Consider the following 24619-nt stretch of genomic DNA (forward strand, 5'->3'; position numbering starts at 1 on the left):
ACATGTCTGGGCTCTGACTGATGACACATATCTTCTGGGAAGCTTCCGTAAAAGGTATCTGTGCTCTAAGAAAAGACAAGGAAGAAACAGTGCTTCTGCCACCCTATTCTCTGGCTGGAAGTTGTCATGTGGCAGGGACATGTGGAAGCGCAGGAGCCAGCTCTCACCCGCAAGAAGACTTCCCATGAAGAGGCTGGTGCACCATGGGAGGCAGAAGGCAAGACAGAGAGAACCGGGGGCCCTGGAAGTCACAGAACCACTGAACCACCGACCCTGGAGCTGGCCTTCCTCAGCACTTCTTAAGTGGCACAGTACATTTTCATTGTTTTTAGACCATTTTGAGTGGGTTCTCTTTTTCCTACAAAAATATCCTAATTCAAAAGGGAACTATGTTAAACCTGGATATTGACTAAAACTTCTGGGGTTCATTTATAAGGAAACTCTATGAGGGCAGGGATTTAAGTCTGTTTTATTCTCTGTAATCCCATATCTAAAACACCCATTATGGAACATAGAAAACACTCAATAAAACATTTTTGAATGAATGAATCACTAACATGTTCCTCTGACCCCTAATGATCTAAATTTGGCCATTTATTTCTCTCTCTGAAATAAACCTCTTAATTGCCATAAATGCTTTATGGACAATATTCTAGGCATACTTTAAAAAAAGACTTAATGTAAATATTACAATATAAAAAATAAACGAATAACAAGTAATGGTTATTAATGTTCAGTTTCTCAAACTGGCCACCTGAAAACTAAAATCTGCAAAACCTCACTAGAGGCAACATACAAAGCCTTTTTTTTTTTTTTTTTTGCTCCAATTAAATGTTCCATATCATAATCACAAGCGTTTTTCGGGAAATCACGTACTTCTTGACAGTACTTACTCCAAGGAATATATTTTTGGAAGAGTCGAATCCAGCGGCGAATATCCGTGCTGTGTAAGGCTCATTCCTGTCACACACGATCCTGCAGGCGAACCTGGATATGGTGCTCTGTGTGATCTGGGTTTCGTCTGTGTTCTGGCTGCCAGAAATTGTATCTGTGACAACGAAGTCGATAGGGCTTTCTGTTGATCTGCCCACCTAAATGAATCAAATGTGCTTGTGATTCACTTGGAAAATAGCAGGGTGTCGTATTTTACGCACATGGAAAAGCCATTCAGGATCCCTTTAACATTCACTATCTTTGTTCTGAGCGTCAGAATTTAATGCAAGATTTTCATTTGTGCTCCTTTTCCTATTTAACTAGGGAAGATATTAGGGAAACCAACCATTAGAGATATATATTTTTAATTTTATTGTATTGTGGTTAAGAACACAATATGAGATCTATCCTCTGAAATATCTGAGCACACAATGCAGCCATTGTTGACCACAGGAACAGTGATGCCCAGCTCATCTCCAGAACTTATTCATCTTGCTTAACTCACTTTATGCCACTCATTAGTTCATTAAAGTATTGAGAAAAAGCTCAATTAAGAGGACAACAGATTTTTCACCACTCATCAGATTTTATCTCTTGGATCCAGGAAGCAATGCTATTTTCACAGCATTTTTCCCCCCATTTCTGGGTTTAAAAAGGAAGATTTTAAATAAACAAGGAACTCTTGCCTCCCACTTTCTTGCCCAGCTCCACAGAATGGTTTTCCTTGTTAGGTAAATCCAACATGATTCACAGCACTGAGGAGGAACAGCCCTAATCCAGACACAGAGATAAATGTCCATTAACACTGCTCAGCATGAATGAGAAGGCTATCAAGCCAGTCCAAAGTCTGGGACGCAGTCAAAGGAAAGATTTCAAAAGCTTAGTATTTCAACTTTGGATTTTTAAAAAACTCTCTTGGGGAAGTCTAAACAATTGTCAATAATATTATATTGGCTAATCTTTCTTTGTAAAGGTTTACATGCTGCCAGAAAGAATATATTTCATTAGAAAGATGGGACAAAGTTCTAACAAAGCATACAACAAAGGTTTAACAAAGCTTGTCCTATTCAGTAAATTCAAATAAGACAGGTATTACTGTCTCCTGTGAACTAGGAAAACTATTTGTTTACAAATACGGAAGTCCTCAAGATGGAATATTTAAAAATTTATGTAATGTTGGTTTATAAATCTCTAACTGGAAAACAGTGCTAAATGTTTTTAAAAGGGCTTCTTAGGTTAAAAATCACTTATAGGTAAATGAATACTTTCTCCCTAAATACGATATTAATGTTATCTTCCAACAATTCTAACTGTGACTCTGAAGCTGTCAATGGGAGAAATGCAGAGCCCTGAGATGTATGCATATAAAGCTCCCAAAAGTCATTTCCAAGGTATTTTTATTCTGGTCTCAAAGTTCTATCTACAAACTAGGCAATGTAATACATTTTCATCTAAATGAATAAAGTGGAAAAAAAATCTTATATCACTTAGCTCAGCTTGCTTCTTGGAACAATAAATTTCTTTTGTAAATCTCATATATACATTCTCATGTACAGACTCTCTCTCTAAAACCAACAGACAACAGACATCTATTTTCTCTTGTTTTTTATAACCCTTAATTTCTTGTCCTAATGAAATGTGCCTGGAATGAACTAAACTGCTGGTTTCTCTGAAACTTAACAACTTGAACGGATGCATATTGCCTAGATATATACATTTCAGGTTTAGAAAACACATAACTTGTTAAAAAATGCAATGTAAAATCTAAATTAGACATATTATAAAATCATCTCATATAATTCATCCTTCTGAAGTTGCAAAATCTCCTCTCTACTAGATTCATTTAAAAACCGGGTAACTTGGAAACTCTACCGATTCAGACTGCTTTAATTTTGTTAAACATTTTTAAAAAAGAAAATTAGAAAAGTAATGAAGACTTATTGCAAACTGTTTAACAAATACAGAAAAGTATAAAGGTAAAAACAAAGCCTACTTCAAACTTAGGAGCAAACCCATTCCGAGCTTCTATTCCAATGAAGTTTAGGAGTAAACTGTGATAAATTCTAAAATTCCCCAGTCATCTCACCCAACCTGGAGCCTCACAGCAACAATCATCGTCTCAAGATTTGTCCATCTTGATGGAAGAGGGCAATGACTTTTCAAACTCTTTGTTATAAGTTCAAAGCCAAAACCACTCTGCTAGTTTGAATGCTTCACAACTGTCCCTTCTTGTGTAGAGAATTACTCTTTCCTAGAAGGGCCACATTCTGATTTCTGCCAAATGGATTAAATTAATGTCTTAATGAAATAATTAAAATTGACTGTAAAACAGGAAATTTTACTCTAACTGGAACACACTGCTAGGATCAATGATTTTAAATCATGACACTTACCTTGACTGGACGTATGATTTGTTTACCTATCAGTTTGCTTCCGCTTAAATCTAACCTTTAGAGTGCTGGTAAAATTTCATACTCTATGACACAAGCCTCATGTTGCTTTTTCCAGGAAAAAAAAAATACTAAGTCACTGTCCTGCTGAAAAATCACTCAATCTGGAAAACTTGCAGCCTGCCCTTTCTTTTGACTACTGGATCAACTCTGTATCATTTTAAAGGTAGTCATGCACACAAGCCAGGATGCTTCTGAATTTCACTTGATATTCACATAGCATGCAAGCCAGGATGCTTCTGAATTTCCTCTGATATTCACAGAGTGGTGATAGTCATATAACTAGCTACAATAAGAACTTTGCTCCATTCAGTATGTTAAATTTTATATATATAAGAAAAGTGTCGGTCTGCCTGGATGTCAGGTGAAGCCAGGACAGATAAGATGGTATCAAAGCATCTAGAAGGGCTTCCCCTTTTTCTCACCTCCCCCAACCAATTCCTACCCATTTCCCGGCAACTGCATCTATAACTTTATTTTCTGACTCCTCTCTTGGGATAAGGATGAAATATTGTTGTTCCTACCTAACAGCAACCTTTCCATTGATACTTGGTATTCCAATATTCTCCCTTTCCCAAGGATTTTACTCCTCTTTTCTGAGTCATCAGCTCTCGCACACATTCTAGAGCTTCTCAAACTCAGTGGTTAAAAGACCAGTACTACTGTTGTTGTTTTAAATTTTAACCCATCACTAATGCCTTTTAAACATACAATAAAAATGAGTGTTTGAGAGATAATCATGGACTTGTATGTTTCAGCAATGCCAAACTGTTATAAAGGTTTCCTCTCCACTTGTGTGCTCATCTCATTCTGTCTTTTAACAAACACTTTACTGCCTGGCAGAGGGAGTGCAGGTCGTGTAGCCCTGCTCTGGACTAGTCTCCCACCGTTAAAAATGTGTTCCTTCGCCTGCAAGCAACCCCCAACCTCCAGGCCGGTTTCTCTGATTCACTTAACAGCAAGACTTCTTGGAAAACCTGTCATTAGTTATTTCCTCCATTTCCTCACCTATCTCTTTAACTTCCTTCTTTCTCAACCCACTCCAGCTAAGCTTCCTACCCCACAACTCTACTGAAAACACTCATGCTAAAATTCCAACAACCAATATATTGCTAAATCCAGGGCTTATGCTGACCCAGCATATCCTGGTCCATTTCTACCTGGTATTACAGCAGTGAAACACTTTCAGGCTAGTTGGTAAATAGTCCCCTTCCCTTTTCTTTCTGTTCTCTTCCCAGATGGTATCACCAAATCCCACTTATCAGCTGAAAAAAGTCTTGATCTCTCCTCTGAGCTTCAGACCAACACAACCCATCTCCACTTGTATGTTTGATAAGTATCTCTAATGTAGTATGTGCCAAACAGAACCTGGATCCCCCTTCACCCTGGGGCTTCCCTATATCAACGACTAACTAACATTCAATTTGATCAAGCTAAAAATCAAAACCCAAGAATTATCCAATTCTTCACTTTCCTGCAAGCCCACATTAGCCCTGTGTAAACACTGTCATATGTACCTCCAAACACATCCTCAATCCTTCCACTTTTCCCACCTTGGGTCTGGTTACACCTCTCACTTAAGTTCGATCACCTTAGCCTCCAAACTGCTCTCCCTGTTTCCATACCTGCCACCTAGCTTCTCTTCCATACAGTAGTTTGAGAAATGGTACAAAAACATGAATCAGATTATACCTCTTCCCCTCTTAAAATAATCCAACAGCTTCCCAAAACTCCTAGAATAAATCCCAAACTCTAGCTGGCCTGAAGGTCCTACCTCTCAGCCTCTACCTACCCTTCCAAGTCCATCTCAGTTCACTTCCGTCCTCCTCCACTGTGATCCTGACTTGGAGCCTTTGCATTCACTATTTCCTCTACCTGGAGGGCTCACTTATTTGGGGTCTGCCTGCTTCCTCCAGATGTAGGTTCCTTGAGAGGGAGCCGTTGTTATCTCTCGCCAGTCACCAAAGGAGTTTCTAACACAGTAGATGGTCAAGAGATGAAAATGATGATTGGAAGATTATGACAGGGGAGCCTGAATCCTATGAGATACACACACACCTGCACACGCATGCTCATGCACAAGATTTGTAGAAATATTAGAAAAATGTAGATATTCTTTAACATTTTCCTCTTAACTTAATAGATACTAATTAAATGTTATCATCTAAAACTACAGTAAATCAACTAAATTAAAAAACAACCCCCCTATCGCTTCTCGGCCTTTTGGCTGAGATCAAGTGTAAAAACAACCCCCCACCAAAACCCAGAAATGTGAGGCCTTTGTAGCACCAGGTTCGAAGCCTGTGAGACGGTAAAATCTGAGAGAAAGGAACCCTGCACACTATCTGCAGGACCCACCCAGGCTCCTGGCCCCTATGGGTAGAAGGCACTTGGCACCGCGCTTTACTCTAGGGACACTGATAGACAATGCAGCACTTCCTTAATTCCTTCCATGAACTATTGTCTCCTTTATGTTCCACTTTGTTAGACTTTTCTTTCTTTTCTTATTTACCCGTTCCAGAAAATAATGACAAAGACCTTACTCTGATTATTTTAACTCAGACTTTCTCATACCTTAAATCCAGATCTAGCTTTGATTTTTCTCTTCAGGCAGTAAGATTTCTGAGTTTGGAGTCTACAACTGACTCCACAGTGGGAAATGTAGCACAAAGCCGTTTCTTGGTTCATTCTGATGTTCTGCCTTTAAATACTCAACCCTAGAAATCATTTTAATGAGAATGACTAAAACAAACTCTACACTGAGGTCCATACTTGAGAAATGTGAGTGCTGTAGTGCTTTTTACTTGGTGATTTTTGTCAGTAGTGGGTTTTAGAAATATAAACTTGTTAAAAGGAGGAAAAAGTTAAAACAAGTCTGTCTTTCCAAGGTCTTAACAGATTTGCTTAGTTCTCTGCTTAAAATGATCTGCCAATGATCTTCAAAAAGGTCCCGCTAGTCTGTAAACGTAATATGTTAGGTTTCCTTAAGAAACGTGAATTCTTGCTTGGCTTACCACACTTTATTTAAAGAGGCTGAGCTGGTACTATTCAGAGAATGAAGAGCTCAGTGGCCTAAATCTTAGTTCTTCGCCTAATGCCTCCTCTAGCCTTAGTTTACATTACTTTTCCTATCAAAGTTCCAGATTTCTCAGCTATGAAATTAAGAGGTTGGTACAAATCAGTATTCTCAGAATGTGGTTCATGAACCCCAGAGGGTCCCTGAGACCCTGCCATAGGGTCTAGGTCCAAGAGGCCAAAATTGCTTTCATAATACAAAGATGTTAACTACCTTTTCCACTGCACTGTTCTCTACATTGATGGTGCTAGAACAATGGTGGGTAAAGCTGCTGGTGCTTTAGCATGATTCAAAGCAGTGGCAACAAACTGTAATAACAGTCATTGTATTTTTCATTGCTTTGAATTCGCAGTTTAAAAATTATGAATTTTATTAAATCTTGAGTCTTTTGATATTCTATATGACAAAGTAGGAAGTATGCATAAAATACATACAAGTTACCAAAAGGAAGCTGAAAAAGTTCAGCTAAATCTTGAATGCATTCTGCAGAGCTGAGTGGGAGAAAGTGGGCATGTGAGTAGAATGTGACTGGCCAACAGTGCAGAATGCACCATGTGAGACATGTGTCACTAAAGAATACTCTATGAAACTTTGAAAAATTTCTAAGAAACAAGATTCTTTTTAAAGAAATTTAACGTTTCACACTTTGAAAGTATTTCATTTATCTCTAACAGTACCACCACAGTAAGTTTTTTAAGTGGTAAAAAAAGTATCATTGACAATTGTGAAATAGGCTTGATTAACATTTTTAGTATTAAGAATTCTCTCTGTAAAAAAAAAAACTTTAAAATCTTTACTACTACAAGTAGTAAAAAAAAAAAAAAACTTATAAATTGAAAATAAATGATTTTAATGAGTTATTAAAAAAGATATAATAAAATGCCATAAAAACATCAACAGGAAAGAATATGCATATACTTATGCAGGGAGATATTTTCTTTAACACAGTAAGAAGAAAAGATATTCAGATCATGCAATCAAACGGCATGGAGAGTAAAACCACAGTCAGTATTTTGCCCAAATATGATAAATCTTACTTTTGAGTTCAAACTGGCACTTTAATAACTATGTTTACATCTATGACTATGTTTTAATCTAAGATTATTTAATTTTTAAAATATCTATTACATTCACACAGTTCCAAAAATCAAAAAGTGTAAAATATCTCCCTGTATACCACCTGCTCAGTCTCCTTCCACACAAAGGCAACTGCTACATTAATGTCTTGTTACTCATTTTGGAGATTATTTTTTAATGCATATAAGCATTAAACCATTTTACAATATTAAATTAACATTTAATAATTTAATATTATTGAATAACATTTAATTTAGTAATATTTTAAATTAGTTTTAATTGAATATATTACCAATATGACCCAATATATTTAATAATATTAATATGTAACTCATTTAATATGTATGGAGCTCTTTCTGTGGCTATACACAGAGCTTTTCTTTGTTCTGCTTATACCATTGGAGGGCTTCACTGTATAACTGTACCTAAATTTACTAAACTGGTCCACTACTGAAAAACATTTAGGCTGTTTCCAATCTTTTCCTATTAAGCAATGCTTAGAGCAATAACTCTGTACAAATGGCATTTTGCATGCAGGTAAGGATATCTCTGGGGTAAGTCTCTAGAAAGAAGAGCTTTACAAAGAGAAGAGCTGAGTCAAACTGTGTAAACATTTTGTATTTTTCATAGGTATTTTCAAATTGCTACCCCATAATGCATACCAATTTATAGAATATAGGACAGTGTCTGGTTTTCCCACAACTTTGACAAAACCTTTTGGATTTCTGCCAATTTGACAAGTGAAAAGTGGTATCTCTATGTGGTTTTAATTCACATTTTTCTTTTTGTAAGTGAGGTTGAGCATATTTTCTTATTTTTAAGAGCTACTGTTTTTCCTTTTTTGGTGAACTGTCTGTCAAATCCTTTGCTTATTTGTCTATCTGATTGTAGGTCTTTTAAAAGAGATGTCCAGGAGTACCTTATATATATATTTGTGACATTAACCTTTTGTGATACAAATTATAAATATTTCCTGCATTTATAATTTGCCTTTGGCTTTTCTTACCAGTCTGAGGTGTTGAAGTTCAGGACTACTACAAATACACTTAAAAAACATATAAAATTTTCTTTCTTTCTCAATCAAAAGTGCTGATGTAGGTAACCCAGATTAGGCCTACACTTCACGACGTTATAGAAAATGGAAAAAGAGCTGGGGCGTTTCTTTCTAGTCCTTCTCTCTTCCGTACCTATGTTTATGTGTGTGCACATGAAAATAAAGCATGAAGTGGACATATGCTTTTTTTCACTTATTTTATTGTATTTCCCATTTAATGATCATGTAATGGCTGCATGGCATTTTGCATTTAAATGCACCATACTGTAATCATTCTCCTGGAAGTGTGGGTTTATTTCTAGTTTTTTACTAGTATACAAAACATAGAATGAACAACTTTTTGGTTAAATCTTTGTTCATATTCTTTAATTATTTATGTATAAAAATTACTAAAGTTAAAATTACTGGGTCAATTGGTCTGAGTGCTGAAATTCAGGGTAGTACTGCAATGCTGTCCTGTAGAAATGCTGTGCCAATTCACAGTCCCACCAGGGGGACCAATTCCGTACAATGCTTTACAGTGCTGTATTATTTAATATTTTCCAATAATAGGTAATAAAGAGTATTTTATTATTAATTCATTTGGTACTCTGAACATTATTTTAATATATTTATTGGCCATTTATAGTTCTTCTTCTTAGAATTACATGTTTTGTTCTTTGTCCATTTCTGAAAGCATGGGAAAAGTGATTACTATAATAGAGGTATCAATCCTTTGTCTACTTGATTTGTTGCCCTAAATGTCTCTACCTAGTTTGTTTGACTTTTAATTTTGGGTCATTTAAAAAGAAGTGAAGATGTACAAAGTAAAATCTATCTCTTTATTTCCTACTGATCCTTCCCTATTCCAAGAATATGAACTCTAAATTTTGTTCTAGAACTTCTTTGTTCCTTCAGTTTTACATTTAAATGCTTATTATTTATGTAATAATTTAATTCTCCATATGGAAATGCAAAGCCTCATCAATTTCAACTCGTTTGCTTTTTTTCTGTTATTAGCCTAAATTTTAATTGTGTGTGGTTTTAAAGTACTACATCTTGAATATATTCATTAATTCTCTTATTTTAAAATTCATTAACAGATGAATGTTTTTCTTTATTATTTTCCTCCTTCTGCTTTCTTTTGAGGTACTTCTGGACTTTCTATTATATACCACTAAAACTATGCCCAAACCCATCCTGTACTTTCTTAATTGCTGTCCTTTGTCAAAAAATAACTTTTCAGATACATGTTAGGTCTTTGATTTTCTTTCTTTCTCTCTTCTTATAATGAATGCATTTAAGGCAATTTTTCCGAGTAAGATGTTGGCCTCATCTCGTCAGTTTTGATACATAATATTCCCACAGTTATTTCTGAAAAGACCTATAAATGTAGTTTTGATGTCCCTTTAATTCAAGCGTCATTTAGAAAGTATTCTGAAAATGTTGGCTTTTAAAAGTAGTCGGCTTTTTAAAATTTTATTCTTGCTATTAATGTCTATTTTTATTGCACTGAGGTCTGTGAATGTAGCCTTTATAATTTCCTTTTACAGTTAAAGAATTTTTTTTCTTAATCTTTCAGAAACCAAACAGGAATAATTTTTATATTATCTTCAATTCTTTCCTCCTAGACACTGGGCTGGAAGATCTGATTACATACCAAAAATAAAGAATTGAAGGAATATACACTAAAATTTCCATTAAAAAATATAAATATTACCTGAAACATATCCGTATCTTTATCGTGTGTGTACTCCACCACCACAGTCTGATTCCTTGACAAAGTATAGGATATGCTGTGTTGACCTTTGCAGCTGATAGCCTATTAATAAAATTTAAAAAAAAATCAATTAAAATTACATTTCAACAACTTATGGGTTCTATTTGTAGTTATGAGCCATCACTCTACCAGCAAAGCCCAGCACAAGCCAGCATTTTCCAAACAGTCACGGTTTTTCCCTATGCTCTATTCCTTGAATCACAGATAAGCTAAGAGGCACAATTCTGGTTTTTATCAAATATTCTGTCTTAAAGTGAACAATATTTTACTTAAATCAAAGTTTATTTACTAGTTTGCAAGGCTTGATTCAATCACAGTCTTAGAAAAACAAATACTTTCTCCATATTACCTAAACTCTGTAATAGAATTTTTAGACTAATATAGCAATTTATTTCAAACTTTTAAGATTTCACACAACAGATAAGTCACATATTATTATTTTTCCTAGGTGACAGAGTTAGCATGGTAAAAAAATCACTTTAAAAAACAATCAGTGTTCTAGTTAAGATTCCAGTATAATAATATACCATCCTAGCCAATGACAACCACATTTGTATTCTGTTCTACATCTCACTTGTATAAGCAACTGGTTATGTCAGATACAGGTATTGATCGACTTACGACCTATGCAACTTACGACCATTCAACTTTACGACCACAGTCGCTAGCCACGACTGCTCCGCGTCTGGCAGCGCAAACGTTGCCCAGCTGGGCGTACGACAGTGCGGACCAGCTTCCGGCAGCACTACCATCTCCGCATGCATATAGCCTACTCAACTTATGACCAAATCGTGTTACCACCGGTCTGCCGGAACCAATCGTGGTAGTAAGTCGAGCACTAGCTGTACTTACTTTATTAATAAGATAGTCAGTAATTTTATTTTTTTCCATTTTTAGACTAGGAAAAGCTAATATTCTTTTCCAAATAACCTAGGAATAATATGATATCATTCTTATTTTGTCCATAGTGATATGTTTGAACAAATTCTCAGTATGGTCACATACTTTTAATATTTCGAAATTAACAAAGAAATTGATTTAAAGTGGACTCTAAATTATTTCAATTACATTATATTCATTGTACTTTTTCAATCTTTTACATTAAGTAAAATTTTAATTAGCTCTTCTATTGCACATTTATTGAATGGTGACACTCTATGAAGACCATAGAGTGGACTTCACTTAGAAGTAACTGGACATGCATAGCATGTTAATGAAAATGTACTCAACATTTATATTCGACTAATATAACTGCTTACAGCAATAAAGAGTAAAACATTCCAAATCAACTTTGAAGTTAGCCTGGTTAATCTCATGATTATTTAATAATCTGCCCTGAGGAATTTCATGATTGAGTTGATGTTTTATTTTACATGCTTCATTAAGATAATACTTCTTTAACATGCTCAGGAATCTAAAAAATACTTCTTAAAGTACTCAACACTACTAACAGACATTGTCTTAAATTTTCATTAGTCTGAATCAGATAAATTCACCGATAGTGACTTTTTTTGAAAGTCAAATTTATAAAGATACTATTTTCAATTTAAGTAGATGTAATTTGTATGTTAATTAACTTGATTGTGGCAATCATTTCACAATGTGTATGTACAGCAAATCATCACGTTGCACACCCTGAATATATACAAGTTTTCTTTGTCAATTATACCTCAATAAAAATAAAAATTTGTAAAAAGTAGATGTTTATCTTTATAGTCTGAAAAAAACCTATTTTAAGAAAAATAGTTTACTAAATTTATAAAACTAATAATCAGGAGTTGATTATAAAAATAATTTTAGGGTTTTCTAAAAAGTATTTATTGCATTTTAAATGGATTCAATTTACAAATATATCAACTCCAACACTACTTTCTTAGCATATACATATTACATAAAATGTCTATAGTATACAAATGACCTGCAAAACAAGGAGTTAACAAGTACAGTAATGGGAAATAATTTTAAAGGTTATACATGTTTGTACAATGGCACCTTCTTAAGTATGGTGTTTCTCAAACTTCCACTCCATTTTCCTGAATTGGAATGGTTACCTGAACCTGGAGATGTCTGGGGAACAGCCCTTAAATGAAGTTTCTCATGCTTAAAACAGCTTACCTTAAATTATAAATTTTGTTTTTTATCCCCTAACATATTTGCTAGTTTGAACCTTGAAGCATTTCTCCCAAATCTGCTGGGAAGTCATTGTCTCATGAAGACTCGCTCTGCTCACCTAAGGCCCAGCATAGCGTGAACAGGGTGCCCTGGAGTAGTGGTCCCCAACCTTTTTTGTACCAGAGACTGGTTTAGCGGAAGACAATTTTTCCATGGACTGGACGGGGGGATGGTTTGGGGATGATTCAAGCAATTACATTTATTGTGTACTTTATTTCTATTATTATTACACTGTAATATATAATTAAATAATTATACAACTCACCATAATGCAGACTCAGTGGAGCCCTGAGCTTGTCTTCCTGCAACTAGGTGGTCCCCTGTGGGGGTGATGGGAGACACTGACAGATCATCAGGCATTAGATTTTCTTAAGGAGTGCACAACCTAGATCCCACACATGCGCAGTTCACAATAGGGTTCATGCTCCTATGAGCCTCTAATGCCACTGCTGATCTGACAGGAGGTGGAGCTCAGGCCATAATGTTATAAGATGAAGCTTCCCTTGCACACCTGCCACTCACCTCATGCTGTGCGGCCCAGTTCCTAACAGGCCACAGACCACTACTGGTCCCTGGCCCAGGGGCTGGGGTTTGGAGACATCTTCCTCACCACTTTAGAAAACTCCAGAAACAGCCATTTTATAGGACCCAAGTTGTTACTGGACACAAATTCTTGTAAGGTGTTTCATTATAAAAACATTCTTGTGACCCAAACTATAAGACTATGTAACACATGAAAAAGGGTATTTATAGCAAAAGCATCACTTTACTTAGGAGTCTTGCCCAAGGCACCAAAATGGAAAGAAAATACTGATGAAAGATGCCTTGAAAGTTGATCCCATTTAAAAAAAAAATTATGATTTCAAACTTCTGCCATGTTTTTATGCTGCTTTAGGCAAATGGCCAGGGTTAGGAAACGGGAATGCTCTTGGGTCAGGAAAATGCTTTTTCTGTGTCTTTTAGATTAAAAAACTTCAGCCAAGCACTGTGGTTTGGAGGCCTTGGGATTTGGGGAAGATAGGAAAGTGGGAAAAGAGACTGTAGGGAGAAACAAATCCCATGAAGGTGGGGAGTGGCTCTGGGGCAGCAGGTGATGTACACCCTACAGCATGGGTGGCTAAGGAACTTTGGAATTAGTGTGACAGTCACCTCGAAGTCACTTCCAGTTCTGGCAAGGATTTCCCTCTGGTAATGCTAAGCCAGGAAGAGGGCCCCTGCCTCTACAAGAGCCCTGGGTACTGGTACCCCAGGGTCCAACAGGCTGCATCTACGGGAAGCAGAAATGTGGGCTGAGCTGGCCTGAAAACACGAGACTGAAGCCAGGACTGAGATTTGGAGCGAAACGTGGCAGTAAAAACCAGGGTGCCTAAGGGCACCACCAGGATCATCTTCAGTAAATGGGGAAATGTGGACTTCCTTCCATTACATGAACTAGGGCTCACATGACCTTGTTTCCATCCATTAAAGTCGAGAATAGAGTCAGCTTTAGGTGGTTGGGGGAAGTTAAAGAAGAGTTTAAGCCTGAGATCAATTTTCACTTTCTTTCTTGGGTCATGTCTTATAGAAAAGTCTGCAAGTACACACGGCATTGAACTTTTTGTTAGAAATATCAATTGTTCAATTTTTTTTTTTTTTTTTTTGAGACACAGTCTCATTCCGTCACCAGGGTGGAGTGCAGTGGCGTGATCTCAGCTCACTGCAACCTCCGACTCCCAGGTTCAAGCGATTCTCCTGCCTCAGCCTCCCGAGTAGCTGGGGCTACAGGCGTGCACCACTACACCCAGCTAATTTTTGTATTTTTTTTTTTTTTTAGTAGAGATGTCGTTTCACCATGTTGGCCAGGAGGGTCTCAATCTCTTGACCTGGTGATCCACCCGCCTCGGCCTACCAAAGTCCTGGGGTTACAGGAGTGAACCACTGCACCCGGCCCAATTGTTCAATATTTTTTAACATTTAAAATATGACTTTCAGAAATACAGCTTCCAGGATATTATAGATTCACTGACTTGAGCCAATCACTTCCAGTATTTTGGAAATAAAAGTTTCCCCAAGGCACCAAGTTGTTTTAGAATCTATTTCCAAAATATCAGAAAATAGAGTAGATAGGGCCTTTTCCTGGCATTCACTACAACTTAATTCAAACACAATTACTGTAAAATAATGCTGTGATCTTACTACATCAACACAAATTTAGAAAGCTCTTTAACATTGTAAAGAAAACCAGCCCAAGCAGCTTGTTGTGTAGACCAGGGGTCCCAAGCCACAGAGCAGGAGGTGAGTGGTGGGCAGGCAAAGGAAGCTTCATCTGTATTTACAGCTGCTCCCCATCCCCATCGCTCACATTACCACCTGAGCTCCTCCTGTCAGATCAGCGGCGGCATTAGGTTCTCATAGGAGCATGAATCCCATTGCGAACTGCACACGTGAGGGATCTACACTGTGCACTCCTTATGACAATCTAATGCCTGATGATCTGTCACTGTCTCCCATTATTCGCAGACGGGACCATCTAGTTACAGGAAAACAAGCTCAAGGCTCCACTGATTCTACATTATGGCGAGTTGTATAATTATTAAATATATACTACAATGTAATAATAATGGAAATAAAATACGCAATAAATGTAATGTGGTTGAATCGTGCTGAATCCATGCCCCTCCCCGGTCCATGGAGAAACTGTTTTTCACAAAACTGGTCCCTGGTGCCAAAATTGGTTGGGGGTTGCTGGTATAGACAATGATTTCCTATAACCACTTCTCTAGTGTGCTGCTGTGATGAGAAGGCAGGTTGCGACTCTGTTCTCGTAACACTGCACGTGCCTTCAGGGCACATTCAGTCTTATCTATTTTTCCATCCCCAGCACCAAAAGTGTGGCACGCATTCAATGAATGTCGAATGAATGAATGAACTGCTACAGATACAAGATGAGATTTACAGTTTCTTTCTTCAGGTCTTGCCCTTACTTTCCCTACTTCTTACTAGCAAAGGTACCAGTAATGACACTCTCAGCTTAAATGTTTTGAGTCTATAAAAACCACTTTATTACAGGTATGAATGTTACCAGGTTAAAATATAACTGGACAATTACAGAAAAACAGATGAAAGAATTTCAGCTTTATCCAGCTAAAGAAATAAAGCCTTACTTTGCAATCCTAGGTGCCGAGACCAGATGTGAGCCAAGGCATTTTCTTCTCAGCTAAGGGTCTGTATTTTCTTGTGCTATGCTGCTTGTGTCACAGGCTCAGCTCAGCCAGCTTTTGCCATTCAGGGATGACAACAGTTAGAACTAGCTGTTCTGCTTCAACTTACAACTAAAAACTAATGTTAGGGAATTCTGTGAGTCCCCAGACTCTAAAACAAACATGGTTCATACATCTAGAGAATTTTCTTCCTCTTATAAACCCATATACACACACAAAGGCGATCATATAATATGTAATGATAACAGAAGGCAATCTTTCAAGATGCATAATGGGCTAATGTGTCTTAATGGCAGCCAAAGAATTTTCATCCAAATTTTAAAGTATGAGGGAAATAACTAAATCTTTTATTGGTTAAGAAGTAGTGTTAGCTCTCAACCACAAAGTGAAAGCCAACAGAGAAACCAACATGTATCTAGAAAACATTAATTTACTACAGTTATGATTTAGCCCATTTAATTCAAGCTCTGTAAGGCTGCTAAGTGAGCCTTTATCAACTGTGTGGAGAGAGAAAACAGGATTCAGCACTGTGGCAGACACTGTTGGTTGCCTACCTAATGTCTTTCTCCCTGCTCACCGAGCTGGCTTCCCGTGAAAAAGGCTGACTCTCCTCTGAGGCCAGCGCATGGAAATGTGATCCATTCCCAGCCAGTGGGACTTTAGAGAGATCTGGTATGGAGCTCCTAGGGATAAGAGGCACCAAGACAGACTCCTGCCCTTCTCTGTCACTAAAATACAACATGACGTTTGGAGCTGAAGTAGACCATCTTGCAATGTGAGAGTAAGGTCAAAAGACTCTGACAGAAGTTGGCTGAAAGCCCTGACACCTTTGAAATGCTGAATCAAACACGGAACTACCTATCCCCAGACTTCTGGAATAAAAGTAAGGGTTTTAGGCTGCTTTTGGTTAGGCATTTTGTCACCTGCAGTATACAGCATCATTACATGGTTTGGTTCAAACATTTTCTCCTTCTGGGTTTCCTATTTCAGTCAATAGAACAACAGTCGCTCGCACTTTCAAGCTTCACACCCCTAGGCTGTCTCTTGCCACTGCTGTTCACATACAGTTAGCATTATTACCATCATTATTAATCCAATAGGGAGTCAAAGCCGGGCTCACTGATTTACCGTATTAAAGCAAAAATCAAACACAAAACAATGTGTAACGTTTCACTTTTTCTCCTCAAATACAAAGTAGTTGTTGGGTAACCAGTGCCTACAAAACTGATTTACTCCTCAAAGGAATTCTATAATCGGCTGTTTTATAGCCCTTAACTTTCTGTTCTGAAGACGCTTCACGCAATCTTCAGATCATATCATCTGGCATTTGAGCTGGCTTCAGTAGCTTGCTCACTGACCGAGAACGCCATGGATGTGACACATGGGACTTTGGATACTAGGTCAGGGAAGGCTTGCAGCTTCCACCTGCTGCTCTGGGGGTTCCCAGCTGTGGGCAAGAAGCCAGACTATGTATGTGCCACCAGGCTCCAAGGAGCCAAAGCCACAGGGAGAGGGCCTGGAAAATGAAATGCCACATGGGGAGAGGGAGGCCTGGGAGCTGCAAGGTGTAGACATGTGAGTGGAGAAGCCACCTTCAGAGTGGATCCTCCAGCTCCAGCTACCCCAGACATGGACCAGAGCCTGCTATTCAGTGGCGCCCTTCTCAGGTTCCCAACCCACAAAGTGATGAACAAAACAGAATGGTTTTTGTCAAGTCACTAAATGTTGGTGTAGTTTGCTACACAACAAAAGACAACTGAAACAATCAGTTTACAGCGCCTTCTGGTACCAAAGCACTTGTAAAAAATCTTACGTGACTCATCCCCAGCACCCCACAATTATCTGTGTGTACGCCTTACCTACACCCAAGAGCATGGACAGGTGTGTCTACAATGGCAGGCAGCAGTGTCTCTACACAGAACAGGGTCTGTGTTTCTCATGGGAGTGTTATGAGCTACTGAATGTGTGTTAAGAGGCTGTATTTAGAGCAAATATACATTTTCATTGTCATAATCTCCAGTTGTTAGAAGACTGAGATGTGAAGAAGATTTTATATTAATACTTAAAGATTATTTACAGACTCATTCATAAAAAGAATCTGTGAATCATTCAAAGTATTGCCAGAGAAGGAAAGGCCACCAAGCATGTCACATGGACATTTTGTAGTCCTTAACATATTTAGAGCAAGAATAGAGGGGATATTAGGAAGGCAGAAGAAGAAAATAACCACGTATGTCAGAAAACATGAAGCCACTTTGCAAACTACATGTATGATGTATACCCAAGAGGTATCCCTTACTAGAGTCTGCCTCATTTAAGGGAATGCAGTGTGCATGTGTGTATGTGCACACGTGTGTATGCACATGCGCACATACGTGTGCATGCCTGCATCCGCATTTCAAATGAAATGAAATTCTTCTTCAAAGGACACTAATTTTTCTATTTTGAAGTCTTCCTTAGTACTCTTCGTTAGTACCAAATGACTCAAGAGTTTAATATCCCTCTTGTCTAGACGTCCTAGAAGTTGACTATTATAGAAATGCAGTTATTATTCCTGGGCCACACAATAGTCTGGCTAAATCAAATGAATGTTTTTGGAATGAGCACACCCTGCATAGTCTTCTTTGTGTGTAGATATAATTAGGGTTTCTGCCTTTCAAAAGCAGAGGGCCAGAGGCGTGGTATGGCTTACATGCTGAAGCAACCTTTTCCAGATTCCAGGCTGCTCTGAAGAGTTCTGCACCACATAGCTCAACGTGGTGCTCTTCTCTGACTCTGCTCACTGCACCTGCCTTTCAGGTCCCTGCAAAACGCCAGGGAAGAAGGAGCTCCTGGGCTGGGTGTGCTCAGGGCTAAGCACACACCGTCTCGCTCTGCCCATGCTCATGCGATCTACTCTCTGTGAAGAAGGCAGAGGTTCTCTAACAGCCTGCCCGATGGGGGCAGTGCCAAGAAACGTCCTGAACACTCTATTGGGACAGCTAGTGACCTCTCTGTCTTCTGCGTTCTACCAAGAAATGTAATGTAAACTTGTGTTTTCGATAGCCTTCTGAATGATGCTCACGAACCTGGCATTATTTAATATGACATCACAGACTAAGAATTGGCTCCCCTGCCAATGATGTTGTGTGTTTTAGGCAAGTTTATTTTCAGCCACTTTAACTGTTAAATCTAATTGGTAATTTAATATTTCAGCTCATGATAAAATCTAAATAAATAACTACACAAAATGATGACTACAGATAGGACTGAATGAAATTGCAAAAATAACCACATTGACCTCTCACAGAGGTTCTGGTTACAAAATATAAGCTTGCTATGACAAGGTGTATTGCTGCAGAAACACTTCAATTGCTATGGGGAAACATAAAAATACAACTGTTTGGGGCAGGTCTGAATGGGGCCAATGAGTGGAACCTTTGTTGTTCAGAAATAACTTCTGATGTTTATGTTTATGGCAGAAACCTGCACATTTATGAGCAAATGAATGGGTTTACAGTGAGTGTGCAGTAGCCTGGAAATAACTGCTGGATGATTTTACCATCTCGAGCCCTGTGCACACTGTGATGTGGCGGCAGACCAGGGTGGGGACTACAGGGTATTGAACACATAAGGGCATGTACTAATTGCATCTGAAATTGCATCACCTCACTGCAATAGCCACTGATATCCAGCAAATGCTTAAACATTGGGCAGAAGAAACATTTATACCACACTGGCTCTCTCAAAGTGACTACCTGGTTTTATTCTGCTTAGCTCAAACTTTACATGTACTTTAGAAAAATAGAATAACCACATGTAGATACTGCAGAAATCAACGTGGACTCTGATGCTGAAAAACAACACAATGGACCAGGTTTGAATCCGAGTTCAGATACTCATCAACTACATCCCTCTGATCTTTAGGCTACTACCTTTATAATTCATCAATAAAGGGAGTCCATGTCAGTAGCACTGATTTCACTGGATTCAAGCACAGGAAATGATGTATATAAAAGATGGCATTTTCTCTCTTCAAATATGAACCTGTATTTAGAGCATAACATATACTTTCAAAATCACTATTCTGTTTGGCTTTAAGTGTATGCTAGATATTGACTGTATTAATTAGAGATAATCCTGGTATGACAAACATATTTTTCTAGAACTAATGACTTTTATGTCAGGCTGACAAGTATAATTAGGCAATAAATCCTTAATCAGTCTGGTTCAATTTGCTACAGGGAAGATGAGGTCTCTACCATCTTTGTCAATTTATGTTTAAAATATGTATGAGTACTATTTCTAAAGAGAGGAGGTGGCTAAAGGAATTCACAATTTATGTTGCCTGAAACACACTCTTTAAAATATGATCTCTTTTCAAGGAACCATATTTCAAACGAGTGCCTGAACCATGGCTACGATAAGAAAGTCAAAAAGTGCTAACTCGGATTTCATCAGAATCAACAGCATTTTCTAGTAAATCAAAATGATAGCCCTATTTGTTAGGGGCAATAGCTTTGAACTTGGCTCAGGAGGGGCCACTCCTGAGCCCCTCCTGGATTGGTTTACTGAGCTACTCGATAAACTCTGGCACAGAATCTATGGCACACAGAGTGCTGGACAGGGCTGGGGCAGACATGCTCAATCTATCAGCAAGCAAAGATGCCCGAGAGAGTAAGAATGTGTGAAGAGAGCCGGTTTCCACTTTGGGTTCGCTCCTAAGTACAAAGAAGCAAGATCTGGTTGGTGGTCAGAAGATGATCTCACTTGAATATAGTTTGGAAGACAGGAACACCAAGAGCTGCAGCTGGAGAGTTGGGCAGGTGACATTCACAGCTTTGTGGACATCTGTCCCCAGGAACCCCACCAGTTCCAATCAGATGAAAAGCGCCTTGAGGGTAAGAACGCCAATCTTTTTAAACCAGCCTTCAATTCCAGCAGGGTACTGTGTGGCTGACAGTACAGATTGGGCTGAATCTCCAATCCAACATGGGCTGGCTGTGGGACTCTGGGCAAGTTACATAAATGCTCTGGCCTCAGTTTTGTCCCCTGTACAAGTGCTGGCCTTGTCCCCAGGAAGATCAGTGCTGTCAAGAACTGAGATGTTTCAGCTATTATATCTACCCAGTTTATGACTTACCGCTAAACAAGTGAAAGGTTCACATTCAAGTTTAAATGGATTTTTTCATTGTGTTTTAGAACTTATTAGGCCAACCTAATGTGCAATCCTCTTCTCTCTCTCTCTCTGTCTCTTAGACAGGGTGATTTCACTCTGTCACCTTGGCTGGAGTACAGTGGCGTGGTCATGGCTCATTGCAACCTCAATCTCCCAGGCTCAAGCAATTCTCCTGCCTTAGCCTCTCAAGTAGCTGGGACCACAGGCGTATACCATCACGCCTAGCTAATATTTTGTATATATGTATTTTTTTTGTAGAGATGGGTTTTTGCCATGTCGTCCAGGCTAGTTTCAAACTCCTGGGCTCAAGCAATCTGCCCGCCTTGGCCTCCTAGTGTTGGGACTATAGGTGTGAGCCACTGCACCCAATCCAATCAATTCTTTTTATTGTTTCATTTGTCCTGTATCTTTTGGAAAATAGGGGTGAAGTGTAGCTTTCCCGCATAGGAATGCCGTGACTCAGTCAAATGTCTATATAGACATATTCACATTACCAATCATGCACTGTACACTAGTTACCATAAATGAATGACAATCATGACTTTCAAAGTTCTTCTGCCCTTCGGTCTCAGTTTAGAAAAAGCACACTTTAATGCAGACTCTGACGACATCTTCCCACGCTGACTCTGTGTACCAGCTCCCTACAAAGCATAGAGGATGCAGCAGAGGTGCAGACCTGAAAGCATCACATCCCACAGTGTGAGGCAATGCTCTGGAATCTCAACACATTTATGATGCCAGTTAAGTGACCGGGCATCTTAACTGCTGGTCACTTCAGGGACTGATCCTGCAAGTAAGGACTGCCCACCGTCACCCAGAGAAAAGTAGGGAGGGCCACACTCACCTGATAAAACATGGAGAAAGTGACCCTGAACAAGCCCATTCTTTAAAACAGCACTACATTTGCTTTTGAACATTTTATGTTTCCAGATGTGAGCAAAATGCTGCAGAGGAAGGAATGAGGAAGGTGCAACACTCTTGTGAAATGCCAAGTGCTAGAATAAAAATAAAATAATGATAGGATTTCTTGTGGTAGATATTAAGACTAAGAGAGAGAGAGAAAAACACCTAGCTGTGGTCTCATGTAAGAATGGAAGCTGGTAAATTTTGTAGGGAGATATTTATTTCTTCAACAAATAATGCTTTAAAGGATGCATATGAATTTACCTGCTGTGACATCCTACATTTACTTCTCTAAATATTTAAGTATTGGCATATATATGAGCTACTTGCCACAGAAAGCAAAACTTTGAAAGAGTAAACCTAGCAAATATGAATCATAAGTAAAAACAAAGCATCCTGCAAATGACTAAGTTGAAAAAGTAAAATTCCTCCTCCAGTAATTCTATTTGCCTATTGCTCTTTTAAAAATGCACTTACTAGGTAAAACACGGTACCAACTTTGTTTCTAAAGAACACTGGAGAAAATGTACATAGGCATCCACAGTATACTGCGTGTTATAGTGAGTCAGTAGTAAATGCAAGTCTTAGTTTGTTGGCATGAGCAGGCAAACTTCCAGATGCTATAAATTGAATCTGACACAAAGCGATTTTATACTAAGATACCCAAAGACTTGCCATGTAATTGTTTTAATATGTAAGTCAGTTTATCAGCTGTCAAAATGACCCCTTGAGTACTGAGAAATACAAAGATTGAAACTTATAAGCTCCAAAGAAAACAAAATACAAAATCCTATTATTTATAGTGATAGAAGCAAAAGTCCTCATTTAAAAGATGTAAACCAAAAGGGAAAGATTCAAATTTTTTCCCTCATTTTACTTGATTTTTTTAAAAGACTTGGCCTAAATTTAAAATCTGTCCATCTGCTGAAAAATCTCATTTTCTTTATGGAATAAAATCAGAGCAATAAGGCCACATTCTAGTTATACGGAAACATGAAAATATTTATTCTCAAAAAGCAAAATATATTTTGGCAGTTGGTATTTTCAAGATGTTGAGCCTGCTAGAAACATGCAAATTACAATCTTAATATACAAAATTTTGAGTAAAACAATCAGTGTCTTTCCTTGGAAGTACCTGTTGCCACACAATGCCATTCACAAATGCTCCTCTTCAAACCTGGATATGTCTGGATGTTACTCCTCAAGCATCATTAAACTGAACTTCTTAAAAGGTTCCTTATTAGCTGTGTATTCTTAGACTGTACCCTAAATCTATTTCTTAATCTGAAAAGTACAATTACCTTGAAGGGTTTTGCTAGAAAAACTCAGATGACGTTTCCAAAGTACCCAAAGAACAGTACGCAACACATAATTACTACTAGCTGATTAATTTGATTACATTAACAGTCATAATCTCTATAAAACCTAATACTTTTAATTTTATGGGGTCCTTCAGGTTCTTGACTGAGGGTTTTGTAGAGCAAAAAAAAATTTTAAATAAGGTAACACCTACACAGGTTACCAAATGTTACCAGTGAATAGTATCTCCCTTGCAATTTCAATCTTCTATCACTAAGAAAGCCACTACCACTAGTTTCTTATGTACCGTTCCAAAGACTATACCTATACCAGCAGTATACACATCAGAAATGATAGCATACTGCATACGATGTTCTGTTCCCTCCTTCTTTAAAACTCTAACTTAGAGAATTGTCTACATAATGTAGTTACAGTGCTGTCTCATTCTTTTTGATGTATAGATGCAGCACGGCTTATTTAATACACTTTTTTTTTTGTGGGCATTAAATTTTTAAAATTTTGGCCGGGCGCGGTGGCTCAAGCCTGTAATCCCAGCACTTTGGGAGGCCGAGGCGGGTGGATCATGAAGTCAAGAGATCGAGACCATCCTGGTCAACATGGTGAAACCCCGTCTCTACTAAAAATACAAAAAATTAGCTGGGCATGGTGGTGCGTGCCTGTAATCCCAGCACTTTGGGAGGCCGAGGCGGGTGGATCATGAGGTCAAGAGATCGAGACCATCCTGGTCAACATGGTGAAACCCCGTCTCTACTAAAAATACAAAAAATTAGCTGGGCATGGTGGTGCGTGCCTGTAATCCCAGCTACTCAGGAGGCTGAGGCAGGAGAATTGCCTGAACCCAGGACGCGGAGGTTGCGGTGAGCCAAGATCGCGCCAGTGCACTCTAGCCTGGGTAACAAGAGTGAAACTCCGTCTCAAAAAAAAAAAAATTTTAAAATTTTATTTTACAAGCAGTATTGCAATAAATATCCAGGTATTCATTTTGCATAAAGGGGAATATATCTATAGGACAAATGTCTACAAACAAAATTGCCGGATCTAATGGCATATGGTATGTGCACTTTTGATTTGATAGTTACTGTCAAACCGCTTTTCATAGAAGTTATACCAATTTGCATTCTCACCAGAAGTATATGAGAGTATGTTTTCCCTACTCTCACCAATACAGGGAGTAAAGTGTAAAAAGGTAGGTATCTTTACCTTCTGACATGTGGAAAGAATAATCCCCTAGTGCTTTTAATTGGCATTTCTACTACTACGAATAAGGCTTTTAAGAGGGTTTAAGAGTTATCTCTTTTTTTTTTTTTTTTTTTTTTTTTTTTTTTTTTTTTTTACTATGAACAGTTTATACCCTTTGTTCATTATTTTTTGGGTTGCTTGTCTTTTACTGACACAAGTATTCTTTATATACTAAAAAGATTTCCATTCCTTATACATTAAAAAGATTTCCATTGTCTGTGATATGAGCTGTAAATCTGACTCATTTGTGTTTTGACTTCACTTAAAGTGTTGTGGGT

General features: G+C 38.0%; 1 protein-coding gene across 1 annotated transcript in view; it reads right to left on the bottom strand.

Annotated features, from left to right (window-relative positions):
* The window catches only part of PELI2 (pellino E3 ubiquitin protein ligase family member 2), a 121772-nt gene that overhangs the window by 12636 nt on the left and 84517 nt on the right, over positions 1-24619 (bottom strand). Inside the window, exons 2-3 of the mRNA XM_017531072.2 lie at positions 10290-10391; positions 894-1091 (exon numbers count right to left, since the gene is read on the bottom strand). Of these exons, the coding sequence (XP_017386561.1) occupies positions 894-1091; positions 10290-10298 (207 nt within the window). The 5' untranslated portion in view covers positions 10299-10391. The remainder of the gene's footprint in view (positions 1-893; positions 1092-10289; positions 10392-24619) is intronic.

The sequence above is a fragment of the Cebus imitator genome, unplaced genomic scaffold (assembly GCF_001604975.1).
Source record: "Cebus imitator isolate Cc_AM_T3 unplaced genomic scaffold, Cebus_imitator-1.0 Scaffold70, whole genome shotgun sequence".
Lineage (NCBI taxonomy): Eukaryota > Metazoa > Chordata > Mammalia > Primates > Cebidae > Cebus > Cebus imitator.